The 16,515-nt window shown below is 38.2% G+C and overlaps 1 protein-coding gene across 20 annotated transcripts in view; it reads right to left on the bottom strand.

Moving 5' to 3' along the window:
- Positions 1–16,515, bottom strand: part of NUMB (NUMB endocytic adaptor protein) — a 90,705-nt gene that overhangs the window by 31,502 nt on the left and 42,688 nt on the right. For 11 of the 20 annotated variants that reach the window (XM_032691897.1, XM_032691911.1, XM_032691918.1 and 8 more), the window contains exons 1-2: positions 8,358–8,478; positions 3,100–3,243 (exon numbers count right to left, since the gene is read on the bottom strand). In XM_032691897.1, the coding sequence (XP_032547788.1) occupies positions 3,100–3,225 (126 nt within the window). In that variant the 5' untranslated portion in view covers positions 3,226–3,243; positions 8,358–8,478. Of the gene's footprint in view, positions 1–3,099; positions 3,244–7,242; positions 7,301–8,349; positions 8,479–13,007; positions 13,131–16,515 lie in introns of those variants that run through there. The other 9 variants (XM_032691900.1, XM_032691917.1, XM_032691901.1 and 6 more) reach the window with 4 other exon arrangements.

The following is a 16,515-nucleotide window of genomic DNA, read 5'->3' as shown; positions in this document are numbered from 1 at the left end:
CATAGGTTTATCAGATTTGTTCAAAATTCAACAGCACACTTAAGGACTTTAACAATAAGGATCAGTGTGGACATAGCACAGGAAGAGCTTCAAGAACCATGCCAACATAGAAAACCTTTCAATAACATTAAATGTGCTTGCAGTACAGCATCCTCAAAGCTACTGGAGACCCTGTCCAACACTAATGGAGTGAAGCCTGGAGGCAGGATGAAATCCTATTTGCAACATGACTTGCAAAGTGCTTCCACGTGTTCTGTAATGTCTAGAAAAGGATAAATCTGCGCTAGCACTCTACAAACATCCCAGCTCTCGGCAAAATATAAATGCCCAAAGGCAAGAAGTTAAAACACAAACCAACTTAAGAGAGTGACATATATCTTGGTCTTTTTCTTTTACAAGAGAAACTGAGAGCAAATGTTCCCTAACACTTGCACAAGTCTCCTCTCTCTCGAGGAAAAAAATAAAAAAAAAAGAAGAGAATATTAGTCTTACCTAAATAAAATAGCAGCATTAGGAGAAACAAGCACAGCCACTACTACATTAGTTTCGTGTACTTTACTTTCAAACAGAAAACCTTACAGACAGCTGCAGAATATTTATTAACAATTCTCAGGTCTTCACTGAGCACAGGTAAAATTTTCATAATCCCTGCAAAAGCCAGACTCTGGTCTTGCCACTCAGTTACACTTTGAGCTCCAAAGACTTATAGATGATGATTTTTAGGGAGTGGGCAAGGCAGTTCATAATGAATAAGAACAGACACCACCCAGCAACTATTAAACTGTGGTTGAGCAGCTACATTACAGGCAACAGACCACTCTGGAATTCCCACTGAGGAACATGAAGAAAATTAAGGCATTTTTACCATCTTTCAGATTTGAATGCACTCTTATTCATTAACCATTTTCCCCAAAATATCTCAATTTATCCTGCTTCATTGAGAAGCATCAGGAAGAAAAGTCACCCCATCAGACATTTAAGGACATAGGAGACGGCATACTTTTCCTGGAATGTATGAATTTCAAAAGAATACCCAAGAACAGCGTAACAGGATACTCTTCTTCAATAGGACAAAGTTCTATTCTTTCTGTGAGCAAAATATAGTGCCACCCACTAAACCGATGACTCTACATCTGGTTTATCTTGTTCACTCACAATGGCAAACTTCCTGTCTGTATCTATTAAACACCAGTTAACACACACTTTGCCTCTCAAGCCTAATAAAAATTTCCACTTTGTCCATAGCAAGGCACAGTATTTTGGATGATAAATTCTAATCAAATAAGGTATAACGCCTCTTAATATCAAATTGTTCTGAATTTAAGTTTTCATCTAATTGCAAATTCTTTAAATATTAATAGTTTACCATTCTGACCAAACCAAGAAACATATGTAGAGATGTGTTCAGCTTAGAGTATTTTTTCCAAAGAACAAATTAAATTAATTCAGTGAATTCCAACTAAAAGTGGACTAATAAGTGTAAATAAGTCCCACTATGATGACAGGATGCAAAGATTCATCCATTTCTATGCCTTTTCAGCACAGAATAGCTCAAAACCTTTTTTTGACTTTGGGTACATGTGCCCAGAATAGATGAATGCTTTATTTAATACAGGAAGCATTTGTCATTAGAAGTGCAAGTCCTGACTGAGAGTTTTAAAAAAAAGTCAGTCTTTAAACAGCGAGCAGCGGTTCACACCCTTTGTGTTCAGTAAAGGATTGAAAAAGTTTGAATAAAACTTAATGCCTAGAAATTGAGTACGTTGCTTTTCACCCTGTATAATACCTAAATTATGAAAAAATAACCATCCTCAAACTTACAACTCTTTTCTCTCCTAGACTGTGTTAAACCTTAATCACAGAGCAGTTACTTTCAAAGCTTTGGCAAAACACCATCTCTGTTTAGTACTAAATTACAGTTCCTTCCTTTTAGCAGAAAAATAACACAAGACAAAGACAAATAAGCAAGCAATCACAACATAGGAGAAATGTTGTACACACTTGAGTATATGTAAAAGCAACTACAATAGAGCATAACCTAGTGTGAAAGTTACTTCAAACTTACTATATATGTGCACAAACCCACAGCTTCACAAAAATATGAAACAGTCAGTTTCAAGAGTTCCACCTAGCAACATCACATGTTTAACTACCAGACAGAATTACTTTAAGCATAATAAAGATAAAAATTAATAAAAGGTCCTTAGGTATCAGAACCATAGACCGTGTTCCTTGTACATACATATTTAATCCATTAGCTTTCCCCAAGTGTCATCTGCTTCCAATTTATTGTAGATCTAGTATTAGTGTACCTTTAGGAGAAAACTTTTGATTACAAGGGGAGTATATGGAACAAGACACCTTAAATTTTATACTCATTTCTATTACAGTATTTCTTAAGTATTAATATTAAATATTATTCTAAAATATTAAAATACAGTTTCTTAAAAAGGGGGGGGAAGCAGAATTGGACAAAGAAAAGAAAATACCTATTTGTAATACTCTCATAATCTGGAAGAAGTTATCAGAATTCAAAAAGGTAATTTCAGTTTCATGTGTATTAATAGTCTGTAAAATAAACACACACTAAATTGTAGCACAGAAGGCATTCTCAGAAGTTAGCAAGTGCTTCTAACCTCATGCACTGGTCAAAACTCCAGGTGTTACTTGACAATGTTTTCAATTATCAAGAGGAAGGACTGCTTTCCAATCACAACCCACCACTTACCCTACAAGTCAAATCATAACTGCAACTACACTATCAACATAGAGTGAGTACCTTTCCATGCAGTTCAAGAGGTCTATCATTTCTGCTCTTCCAGAAAAAGGAAGACAAATATTGTATTATTCCTCTGCCTAGCTACCTGATTTATTTCAAGTAGATAACAATGTAGGATATCTCACACTGATTTTCCGAGGCACTTGTTACACGAGTCACCTGGTTTTAATAAAAAAGCCATATCCTTTGCAACGAGAGCTGACTGTAAAACAAGTGTGTAACGAAGCATGCTGCTGGTTATGCTTGCCGAAAAACCCCCAAATTATAATTCACAGCAAGAGTACCTCATGGATACCCAAAAGAAAGGCAGAAACTCTTACCTTAACAGGAAAACTACACTTGCCAGTACGAACGCCTTCTTCATCAGTCTGCCACTGATGGGGCCTGCTGGCCTCTGGGACATAGACATCTTTCTTTCTCCTAAAGCTTTGCCGTAATTTGTTCATTTCTCAGATTTTCACGTCCTAGAAGAAGAAAAAAAAGAATACTGCCAATAGGTACCAAACACACATTTAGCCACTTTGGGTCAACCACTATCATGACAAATGTCCCTGTGAAAAATCTGAGCTTTTGCAAAGATGAACAGAAGTACCTGTGAAAGGAGAATATTTTGAACAATGATTCAGAGAAAAGTCAGATATTCAATTCAAAGCAGAAAACACAAATCCACATTATTTGTTAAGTAACTTTCCACAGCAACTGAAACATTAGACCCAGAAATAACTATTACTAGGAGCATAAGATTACCTAAAATAGACGAAGGAGAGGCTCTAAAGAGTGATGAGCATGAAAACCTGTCTCCCCAAATTTGAACACCTACCTAAAGCAACCAAGCAGGACAACAGTAGCACAAGCTTACAAGGCACTCATGCAAGGCAAGGATTCATAGCTCTAAAACTGCTCCTAAATTAGGTGCTTCTGCTGTTCTTTAAGTATGAGAGAGAGTTTCATGCTTTTACTAAGTGGAACAGTCCAGCCCTTGCTTAGTCTACTGGTAGAAGTTCTTACATTTAAATGAGAAATGAACTTCTTTAAAAGGGGAAAATAGTTCTGTAATCACACTTCCAAAGCTTAGAATTTGAAGCTTTTTATACACTATTCTCTTATGTATCAATTTCTATATAACAAGCCAGTTCAGACATGCTCATCCTTATTGGATTCAAACTACAATTAGCCAAGACACTATTGGAGAAATTATTACTAATAAAAAGACTCAATATTCAGTGTAAGGGCGGGGATAGGAAGTTGCTCAAGGATTCTCAGTCAAAATTATCTAGTTATAAAGAAGTGTTAACTTCATTCCCTCATAGCTGCAAAATGCCTGACATTACTAGTAACCTAAAATATTTTCCTAAATTTACTTAGGCAGATTCAGAGGTTAGAACATATGTGCAAAATAAAAACCATGCACATTTCTTACCACTGAACAAGCTGAAGCAGCAACTCTCTCCTGCTTTCAGCTGGGACAGAGTTAATTTTCTTCCTAGTAGCTGGTACAGTGCTGTGTTTTGGATTTAGGCTGAGAATAATGTTGATAACACACTGATGTTTTAGTTGTTGCTAAAGAGTGTTTATACTGAATCAAGGTCTTCTCTGCTTCTCACCCCACCCTACCATTGAATGGGCTGCAGGGTACAAAAAGTTGTGAGGGGACACAGCTGGGACAGCTGACTCCAGCTGACCACAGGGATATTCCATACCATATGGCATCATGCTCGACATGTAAAAGTTGGGGGAAGAAAGAAGGAAGCGGGGACATTTGGAGCAATGGTGTTTGTCTTCCCAAGTAACCACTACATGTGACGGAGCCCTGCCTTCCTGGGGATCGCTGAACACCTGGCCTGCCCACGGGAAGCAGTTGAATGAATTCTTTTTTCTCTTTGCTTGCCTTTTTTTTTAGCTTTTGTTTTACCTATTAAACTGTCTTTATCTCAACTTTTTCTCACTTTTGCTCTTCTGATTCTCTCCCCCATCCCATCATGGCAAATGAGCAAGCAGTTGTGTGAGGCTTAGTCGCCATCTGGGGCTAAACCACAACACTTCTCTATAAACAGGGTTTCTTTATTTTACAAGCCAAGAGCCATTTTAAAATCTTTGAACGTGCAAAGCCAATCCTCTGAGTTTTAAGAGGAGTTGCAAGGATTTATTCTCCATTAAGGCTTAGAGAGGCATTATAGCAATATAGTTATGTATTTTGCTCTACAAACTGCAGATGGAGGAGTCTAGGCACCACTCAGTCTAAAGGAAACAGAACACATTATACACGTCCTGCAGCTCACAAGGACAGACACACACTCTTGCCCCTGCTGCAGACTGGCAGTGCCACAGCATGATGAGCAAAACTGCTGCTCCAGCTGCTTCAGTGAAGAGCATAGGAGTGTGGCCAGTGCATGGCCCACAGCCCAGCTGCCTGACCCTGCACTCGAAGAGTGAGAAACGGGCACGGATACTCCATTCTGCCAAAAGGGGTAACAGACCCTTAAACCAATACAGTCAGATGCAGTAAGACTAATGTGCCAGTTTCAAATTTCAAGGTAACTCTGAGTCTAGAAAACTTCAGTGAACAATGAAACAAGACCTGAGAACAGCACACAGCCACTGCATCACCTGTGAAAAACCGCAGTCTAATTGTCTTATCATAACATTTGCTTATGTGAGCATTCTGTAGGACTTCTCCCTCCTGGGCATTGCTTTTGTCCATGAGACTGGTGCCTTATCAGTCATTTATTCTGACCAGGAATCTCAATCCACGGGGGAGGATGAGAATAGGAGTTCCTCAACTACACTTTCTATGAGAAGCTGAAGTTGCATTTTGCCCAAAGTATTTCCCTTTCAATGAAAAACAAACCCATTTTCCTACATGTTCCAATTTTGAGGTCACACTGGCAACAAGCAATTGAAAAATAGCTTATTCTATTTGATAGAAACGCTGGCAAATAGCAAAATTAATTTCTGGTCAGGCAACCAGCGAGCTCTCTCCAATGCCCACACCTGAGTTTTCTGAAATGCAAAGACTTATGAGCAGGCTGCAAAGCAGTCTGTCCTACAAGCACCTAATTTGCTGATAACATGCGTGTCTGCCCCATATAACTAGAACTGTCATCTGATGGGAAAGTGTTAAGTAGAACAATTCACACAGGCTGAGTATTTGAGGATTTAGGAGAGAAGCACATGACTTGCTACAATTTAAGAGCTGAAATTTTTACTAATTTTGTCTGGAGCTCAAAACCCCTGCGCTCTAAAGAAAGATGAGTGAGAGTTTTTTACTTGAATTCTTTGCATTTCCATACAAGCATAGCATGCTTGCTAACACAACAGACACCAGCCTAGACTGCAACAAGCTATCAGGATATTTTCTACTAAACAGACAGCATCACTGATATTGTACAAAGTTCTATACTGTTTTGGGATTATGTAAGATGAAAGTTATCTGTCTCTGACATTTTTATATTTAGCAACTTGGTTTTGTCCTCTGATTAAAAGTATTTTAAAATCACTCAAGAAGAAATAAATCAAACCACCAAAACTACTATTTCTTTTTCACTTTTACAAATCCAGCTTGGACCCAGAGAGTGAGACGACAATGGAAAAACAGTATTTGAAGATAAACCTGGTGAGAAGCCAAGACAGGGAACTCAAAATCTAATTAAATCACAAAACATAACATTACATCAGAGACAAACTGCTAACAAAGACTGAAAGCACTGAGATCTTCTGGAGAAAAGAGGAAACAGAGCCACTTTGGGTCCTGGTACATTTCAAGGTTATCTCTAACAGGCAGCTTACTGCAGAACGGCTCAATATTTGAATGGTCATGTCCACTGGAGAAAAAAACCAAAACAAAACCACCTACACAACATGAAGACCTTCATCACTTTTGCAATCCAAGAGATTACAATATGAGACTGAACATTAGACCAGTTCCCAAAGCACCATACAAGCACCTACAAAAGGCATCAAAAAGACAAGTGAGTTTTAAAATTTCTGTTGCCATTTATTTTTATGCAAATTGTTATATTTTGGAAACAGAACTCCTAAGCCAATTTAAGGAGAGCTTTAGCACTATTATTCTTTTGACCAGCAGAAAAGCTACCATTTACGCCTGTATCAGTCCACTGACAGCTCAGAGGCAGAGTTGTCAGAAACAGAGACAGAAACAACATTGTCACCGATAAAAATGCGTGTTGAAGCACCCTTGGTTTCACTGGCTTATGCATCGTCAGGTTATGGCTGCAGAACAAATTACTGCAAGATAAACCAGCATGTTAATTCATGTCTTGCTAGCTGCTCTGCTGTACAAGTGTGTTCACTTTTACCCTTCAGTAAGCACAAGCCAGCAATTTACCCTTCAGTGAGAGATGGGTACTTTCATATTAACTGAAGTTAGATCAGGTGAAAGCTGCTGATGATGCAAATGTGGAGCTCAGCTTACCTTGCAACAGTTTACCCATGTTTCCCCTTACCTTTAGGTAAGCTGTTCATTTAGATTATGCATGAATGTTTTTTGTATAGCAGTTGCAGCTACAAGGGGATCCAAGCTATAGAATCTGCAGGGCAGAAGGACAATATGAGTACCTGAATTGTGTCCATAAATTTAAGTGCTTAGATTTTAAGCCAGGGCATACTACATATTTCACCCTAAGCAACCACTTACAGTTTCAACACCGAGGACAAAGAAAAAGCACAAACCCATTTTTTAATCTTTCTTCTGAACTCTAGCCTTCACAAAGGTTATTTAATCTGCATTCAGTTATCTGTTATCTTTTCTGTTTGCAATGGAAAAGGACAAAAACTAGTATTTAGTCTTCAGCCAGTTTTTTAAAAAAACATTCAAAGGGTTTGGGATTACTTTTGTTTTCTTTCAGAATTTAATACTGCTTCCTATTTACTTTACTAATTTAGAAAAAAGAAAGTCATAGGTCAAATAAGGGCAAAGTACCCTCTGCTTGCAACAAATACAGAGTACCTGGGGGCAGGAGGGAACACCCGCCTCCCCACTTTCCCCACCCCCGGAGTTCCATCCTCCTGATTTATAGTACAAAGTCCTCTTGCAAGCCTGAACCACCAGCAGTAGCAGACACTTGAATCAAATTCCTAGAAGTATGCATTTCAAACAGCAGGGAAATATAGTTTTAAGAACAATGTGTTATAGGGACCACTCTAAAATTTACAAACCTCCATCATAAAACTAATTCAATTAACATGTTACTATCAGATTAAGTAATTAAAAAAAAAAAAAACCACAACAAAGAAGCCTCATTCACACCTCTATTGCCTGCTGGACACACACAGGTGAAGTATAAGCAAATGCACAACTATCAGCTCCTATGTGCTCTTCCCCAGTGAAATGCACCTAACACTGATGAAGGAACAAGCCAAAAAGAGCCTGAAACCTAGAGCAAGATCATCCATCTCTAATGTGGATTTCGCATAACAAATAGCAGGCATTTCTTGACATCAAAGGTTTCTGAATCAAGATGCATTTTTCCTGCCAAAGCTACCTGATACTTCAGACCTAAGAAGACATGCAAATTATCTTAATTTCATTGAAAAAAACGTGTTTACCTAACCTCCTTACCAGGAAAACACTTCAGAAAACATTCCTCTGCATGGCTGCGAAGACCTGTATCCTTAGAAAACTCAGTGGCTCTGAGTTGTTGTGCAAGTACAACCTGGTCACACCTGCTCACAGGCTAATGGTTAACAGCTATCTTTTGAGCATTATCAAAATTTGAATCTTATTACAAAATCCATAAGGGTCTGCATCAGGAAATACACACAGCCCACACTTCTGTATTCCAGAGGAGTATTCCACATTTCTTTTTCCTATAAAAGTCAGTTCCCTGCTGACACTTCAGCGTTATTGTAGATCTTGGCTATAACCAGGACACTAGGACATCAGCAAGGAAATATGCTTGTTTCAGGTCATTTTCTTGGGATGATATTTGGGGTTGGCAGGCCTACCTGCAGTACAAGCACAAATAAGAAAGAAGCAGTTCAAAACACTTAGATCTATTTTGCTTTCTAATGTACAGTTTGAATCCCTAAATTTAAGACGACAACGTAAGAACATTTCATTTACAACAAAGAGGCAGGCTAGGAAAGCAAGTCGATTGCTGCCAAGGTAAATAGTCTGCCCCTGTCTATTATGAAGCTGCCAGAATGGAGTTTTACTTTTCTGAAAAATCCTTTTTAAGCATTGCTGCTAAACAAACGGCCTCCCCTCCTCTCCCACTTACACAGTACAAAAACATGTAATGTCCTATCTCTCCAAGCCTACTGCAAAGGTTAGCCAAAACTTGCTGCAATTGCCCTGCAACAGCTTCTCTGCAATTATTCACCAGCACAAGAACACAGAGTACCCTTATCTTCTAAGGAAGAAAAGGTCACCTCATGTGTCAGATTTTGAATGCAGAACTTTGAGCCTTTTTGTAAGTTTAGATCCCATAAAATCTAATTAAATCCAGCACTGTCACACTGAAGCAAATGAAGGCATGTAACCATAGGAGCATGCTCACTAAAACGTTAACAGTCCTGCTTTCACAATCCAGTATGACTAACCACATTATTCACCACATGGCTTTCCAACCCATTTACCCTTTCATTACCCAATTATGATCTAATAATACAACACTACAAGTAAGCATTCTAAGACATCAAAATATGCATAAAGGTGAAGCATTTCTTCATTTGTTGAGCGAATAAATACATTTTGTTGTTGTTATCGTTATTATTTAGAATTCAAATGAAGGGGATTTTCCTTTTGGAGATAAACAAAGTATTGGATACATAATTAAAAGACTACTGAAACAAATATACCAGATGTAGAAAACTCACCTTCCAGCAGTGAAAGTAATATTTAGATCATACTTTGAAAACACAACAGAAATTGAAACCTCAAAATATTTATATAAGACCAAAGAGGTCAGAGCTGTGACAATTATGTCTCTGACAGCATTTTTAGAAATCGTGATGCATTGTCACCATAAGCTGTGAGGTACTAACCATCCTCTCAAACCCATCACATATCTTGCTGTCTCATACCTGAGCTAAGGTATCATGAGAGCACACCACAGCTGTTTCCAGAGCACTTTAACAAGTCTATTTGTACCATGGATGAGGGTGGAAGGAGAGGAAAAAACAGTGTTATGACAGCAACATCTTACTGGCAAAAGCCAGAGTTAAACAAAAATTGCAGACAGCTTATGAAATACCAGGAAATGAAATAATGAGCTGTACTGCAATACACTGTTAACAACTGTGGGGCTAAAACATTCAGCTACTAGAGGCCCTATCCTCTAGGATTTTGTAAAATAAGCTAGACTTTTCAAACATAAATAGCCCCAGACTGCATCAATTAAATACAGTACTCAGTATTCCACAACGTTATGTAACAGAAATACCACCACAGCAAACACTCAGACTCTTAAACTCTCACAAAAATACAAGTTTGATCATTGCAAGGCAGAAGTTATTCCTAAAGATATGCAATGCTCATTCCAGCAGTTGTAAGAGAAATAATTTGCCTCTCACAAACTAAAGTTCAGCAAATGAAAGCAAGCAAGACTCATTATCTCCATCAATAACTATTCTAAAGCAAATGTACCAATTCATCGGACACCACAGCAACTACAAGCTCTGACTATGGTCCTATAGAATATGCTAAGAGGTTTAAGTGCAGATATATAAGGCAGTAATCCTCTTGTTTTGTAGGTTCACCCTAAAAATACCCTGCAGACTGTCAGTCACCAGTGTAAAGCAGGTCTCTTAAACACTTTATGTGATACAAAGCTAATTGAACTATATTATCTACAATAACTGAAAATAAGTAAATGTTTAGCAAAGAAACACTAGCCATGCCTTGTGGAAAGATGTTCAAGTCATTTTGCTTTGCAGCTCATCTGCACACATGTGAAGAATTTTAACTAATCAAGGCACATCATTTCCAAGTGAATCATTTACATTAAGGCAGATACATATCAGACAATTCAATGGTTTTCAAACACAAACATCTCAGTTTAAAAGGTATCCTTACAAATATATGCTGAATTTTGAAATGAAATTAGATATTAAAAAGAGTACAAAAAGGGCTGAAAGAGCAGAAAAACATGTCCCTTGATCACCCAAATCCAAGACCTGAGAGGCACAGGAAGGTAACAAGGATAGCAAGGACTATATCAACACCTTCTGTTCAAGGACATATTAGATACATCAAAAGTCTTCACCTCAGAAAAGCAATTTGCTAGTGGGGAAAGACAGAAAAACTATAGTATCACACATGTTAGAAAATTAAATTACGATTTTCCAGTTCTTATGTTGCAGAAACAACAAAAAACAATAGAATTCTCCAGCAGCCCAGGTTTCAATAAAAGGATATTTCCTCATGATACAGAATTAACTTGCACAATTCCTAGCTCTGGGAAATGTTACAAACTAAAAAAAAAAAGGGATTAAAAAACACACACAGAGAGTTTAATTATTTGATCAAAACTTCCAAAGGCTATAGTGGAGGTGCAGCCTTCCATTCAGGAAATCACCCAGTCCAATCTGACCAGCTGGGAAGTCTTACTTCATGTCTGTCTTAACCTTCTATTCTTCCTTGGGATCCAACACTGTATCAAGAGAATTACTGTGCTATGGAGCCTTTGTTGTGAACCAGTACAACTCACGAGCCAGTGTCCCTTCACAGCCAATTCAGCTGCCCAAACCCCCATGTCACAGCTGTCACAGCACCACCGCAGAGTTGTTAGCTCACAGCTACGTCTGGACCACCAAGAGCTGGTTCACTACAGGTGGCAAGGATCTCCCTTTCCCAAACCCACAGAAGGAGAAGTTTCTATAGCTCAAGACATTCAAATGAAATGAATTCGTATATTCCAGATAGCTCACAAAATTTGAATTACTGTGGCAACAACCCATGGGTGCACTAGTCAACCTCAATTACAAAATGAAAGCCTAAACTGCCACAAAGTTTGTCATTCGCAGAATGACAGATAACTCCTTGTTATACCATTACTGCAGTGGGCCCAAGCACTTCAGTCAGTCACTGCCTGGCAGCTGTTACATGGCAGTCCAAGACGCTTCAATCGCTCCCATCCTCCAACAGTTAGATAAATATAATTAAGGTCCTTTTATCTGTGCATTTTCCTCAGCTTGTTCACGCTAAATTGTGACTGCAGCCAATGCCAAGAAGAAGGGTGAGTGCCACAAAAGGCATTTTAATATTCATTTGTAACTCAAAGTGAAATTCTGAAGGCTTTGCAACATGCTTTTGTGGGAAATGGCAGGTTTTGTTCATAAAAATGAGCCTAGAGGAAGGATGCAGCAACTTTTTCTGGCTGTCAGAACATCAGAAAATCATTTGATCATCCTTTATTAAGCCTAACAACACAAAAAGTTCACATAAACATGGGCAGAAACTTCTTACAGAAGCCACTCTTGTGTCCACCATAGCAACTACGGCTGACTTGTAAGAACATAAATTTTTCTTCACACAAATCTTATTTATTATATTAGGAATTAAAATTAACATTTGTACACCTGTCCAGTGCAAGTTTTGAGTTTTCCATAACTCTTTTCTCATAATAACTCTTCACAAAATATTACAAGGAACTAGCATGATTATTTCCCAAATCCCTTTTACACAAACATAATCAAATCAGAAGCTAGCTTAACAAAGCCAGACAGATACAAGCTATAAATTCTTTTAGGCACACAGGATGCAATGCTTTCTGAATTCCCTCACCAGTTAAATACCTTAAAAAATATTTTGCACCCTCTCTAGGGTGCTAATACAAGCCACATGTTTCATCACCCACAGAAGAATTCACACAACATCTAAGGAATCTGTTACCATAGTCCCTATGAGAGGTCTCTAAATAGGGTATTCTAACACAATTCCAGCTTTCTGGAATTTTGTACATAGACAACTAGCATTCCTTATGATTAGACATAAGTAAAACCTCATTTCATGCCTAATGGTTCCTGTGTCTGCTTATTGAAAAGCCTTAAGATCCAAGCACAACTTTCGTGGCACACTTAGTGATTTTGAAAATTACATATAGCAACATAACTGAAGAAATATGTTTTATAAGCATTTACCTTAATAAAATCCTGATCTGTGTAATTTTGTGCAAAAAAAATCCCCAAACCCAAGTATGGTAGAATCAGTTATCAGAACATGAAGTTCATACAACAATAGCAAGAATACAATGACTTGGTGACTTACGTTTTGGTTTTTTTCCCCTCAGGTTCTGCAATAATAGTTTTCTTAAAAATCCCTCTCTCAAAATCCTTCTCGCTTGAAACTATAACCTTGATTCCATGGTTATAAAAAATATGAAGCTATGGGCTGAAAAAAAAAGAGAGATGATAAGGTCAAGTCCAATAGGGGCTATAAAAGGTTTCATCTGAGAACTTACGTCCTTTTCTCCCTGTACCTAAAAAGACAATGGATTTTTAGATTATTTCAAGTGTTTCTTTTAAAGAACAATGCCACAATCTGGAATTATTACACCATTATACCGATTTGCAACAACTCCAGTCAAGGCTGGATTTTCCTCAGTGGAACTGGGGAGGATTTGGGTGGTAGATTTTACTGGTCAAAAAAAATTACGGTATAAAAAGACCAATCATACTGCATTTAAGGTTTTGGATTTTTTGGAAGAACTCCCAAGTCACATTTTTAACACTAGCTATTATAAACAGATGCATACTTCCCTCCCCACTCCCTCTTCCTATCACTTGGCATTTAAAGCCTTTTGCTTGTGAGGATAGTAATCCTCACAACGTTGGTCTTTATGGAGACAGGAGATAGGAATTTAACTGCTATTGCTACTAAATCTCACAGGCACTGTTTTTTAAACACTGATAGTAATCTCTGAGACATTTCCTTTCACAGAAATTACCAGATTTCATGATGATCACTAAAATTAGTAACACATTTTTGGTAATCAGCAATAATGTATCATGAATCCACAATTACATGCTCGGTGAGAATTATCACATAAAGCCTGAGACATCTATAAATCCAGGGGTCCCACTCCGAACTGGTTATTTATACTCCCATTAAACTCATTGAAAACACAGCTCAGTTATACAAACCCACTTTAAGTATACCTAACAATGAAAATATACTTTTCTAACTAAATAACTCTGTAGACATCCAAAGAGATAGTTTCTAACCTTTTCACCTAAAATCAAATTAATCATTACAAAATTCCTTCATGACAATGAAGTTTTTTTTTTTTTAATCAAAACATGGAAGCAACATGTTCAATTCTCTAACAATCTAGTCAACATATTTGGTTTTCCAAGACCACAGTGAGGTCTTAATTTCAGTCTATAAGCAATATTTAAACCAGTTAGTCCAATATAATATTCCAGGGTGGGGTAAAATCTCATTTCACTACCTGAGACAGACTGCTCCAAACTTGTAGAACTGCTTTACCTACCAAATACACTGTAAGCACTCACATCAGCATTTTATCCTCTAGTCAAAATTAAATCTATGGTAGTTCAGAACACAAGCCAAGTCTTTGGCTTAGGGTATAATGGATTCAGTCTTACTCTACCACTTTCCTCGTGATAAAATATTGGGATCTTAATTCAACTTTTTCCTGGGTAAGCTTTCTCTTACCCATGAATTTCAACTGTTAGCATACAGGTTTTATTATCTCTTTCAAGATCAGCACACACCTTCTGCTACAAAAAAACAAACATGCATTAAAAGCCAGAATGAGCCTTTGAATGTGTGTTTTCTTCACAAGTTGCATCACGTCTCAAAATCAATGTTAAGAAAAGGCCAGAATGTGCATTCCACTGAAATTGTCTGCAGAATCTAGAAATTAAGATCAAAAGTGTTCTTAGTGCAATAAGATACAGAACACCTATTACTGAGATGAAGTTTATCCAACTGCACTTTAACAGTTGACCAATTCAAAAGACAAAGTTTAGACGTGCATCTCAAAATGCTGGTGTTGCCTTTTTGGGGTCCCAGTTTACCTATACAAAGAGCTAAGACTTTCACCTATTTCCATGAATACCAAAATCCCAAACACATTCACAAAACTCCTGTTTCACCGTTGCTATGAACAGTTCTGCCACCTAACTGATTCTAAACTACTTCATTTATTTTAGCCCTGATCTGTAAATAAATGGTACATTTAAGAAAAACAGCAAAAGAGCATGAAAAAGTGCCTTTTATTACAAAAGCAATATCTGCTGAATTAACTCAGAAATATCTCAAGCCATCAGTAAAGCACATTTCATCAGCTAGGACCGCTAAGAGCTACAGAAATATTGTATATTGTGCTGCAACTGAGCATCTATTAACTTTATTTAGAATAAGGGGCCAGCTGAGACACGGAAAAAAAGACAAAGATATTCATTATTCGAACAAATTGAGCATTTGGCTTTTTTGTCACAGCTGTTCAAACTCAGGAATAAAGTCCAATATTAATACCACTCTGAACTACAGATGTAAGTTGTTTTCTTATTGGTATAGAAATTACCTTTCTCACTCCTGTCTTGATCTTAAGCAAAGTAGGATACTGTGTATCACACATGGGATCATGCTTCCATCTCCTTCAGAAAGTTAAACATATCCCACAGCTACATAGCAGGTCATGTTCTCCCAGAGGGAGATCAGGCTGCCCAGGAGTCAGTACCCAGGAGCACAGGCAGGGCTGCCAAAAACAGTGGCAATTCAGCAGCTCCAGTGCTGCCAGCAGTCCTCACGAACACACCAGTCTGACTGAATGACCTCAGCTGGGTTGGATCTGTGAAATCCACAGATGTCTCTCACCTTTCTAAATGAAATGTTGACTGCAGTAAAGCAGCTACAATGATGTACTGCAACACATACGGTTCGATGGCAGAGAGTTCCAAAAAGTGCACTGCCCATAAGTAACACATGCTGGAAAACCACACAGCTGTAATAGCCTCTTGAATCATAGACTAGCTGTCATCTTTCCAACTTTAAATTGCTTGGCAAAGGACCAAGAAAAGTCAAACAGGAAATAAGAAGGAAAAATTGTTTTCATTCTCATGTCCATCAGAGCAATCAATGAAGCTTCAAGCTCAGCACAGACAGAAATATCGCCCAAGGACCCTGAAATCCTGCACCCATTGGCAGCCTTTCTACATCTACAGCAAAGCACACTGCTACCAGTCACTCCTCAAAAACCAGACACAGCACAGAGCAAGTGGCAGACCAAAGTAACCAAGACATCACTCAAATGCGTTTCCTCTGGATAATATATTCAGATTCTACCATGGCCATATTGTGTGTTGCCTGCCGATGGAGGGTCACAGTGGCAAGCAACAAATTTCACTCCTGTTATGGATGAGCTTGACACAGAAGCAGTATGAGCTCTACAGTCCAGGCAAGTAGGAAATTGTGCTGCTCTTGCTGCCCAGGTTGACAGATGAAATAATGTGCCTTGTGTAGTCGTCTTGGTAGAGAGAACATCACCTTACCTCCACAAAAGACAGCTGCCTCCTGGGGCGGCAACAGAGCTTGGCAGCAGAAGACAGGATGAAGAGGAAGGCAGTCTAAAAACGCCTGCAATGTAACAGCTGGCACCCAGCAGCAGGGCAGGCATGACAGGGATTCAGTGAAAAGGACAGTCCAGAAAACTTTTAAAAAGTAAATCCTTACACAATGTGTAGTTTTCCCTTACACAATAGGCAGCATATACGACATTGACAATGTGGATAACATCATTTAGAATGTC

This window comes from Chiroxiphia lanceolata, chromosome 6 (assembly GCF_009829145.1).
Source record: "Chiroxiphia lanceolata isolate bChiLan1 chromosome 6, bChiLan1.pri, whole genome shotgun sequence".
NCBI lineage: Eukaryota > Metazoa > Chordata > Aves > Passeriformes > Pipridae > Chiroxiphia > Chiroxiphia lanceolata.
Note: the sequence above shows the minus strand (reverse complement) of the source record. Positions and strands in the feature narration are given on the sequence as shown.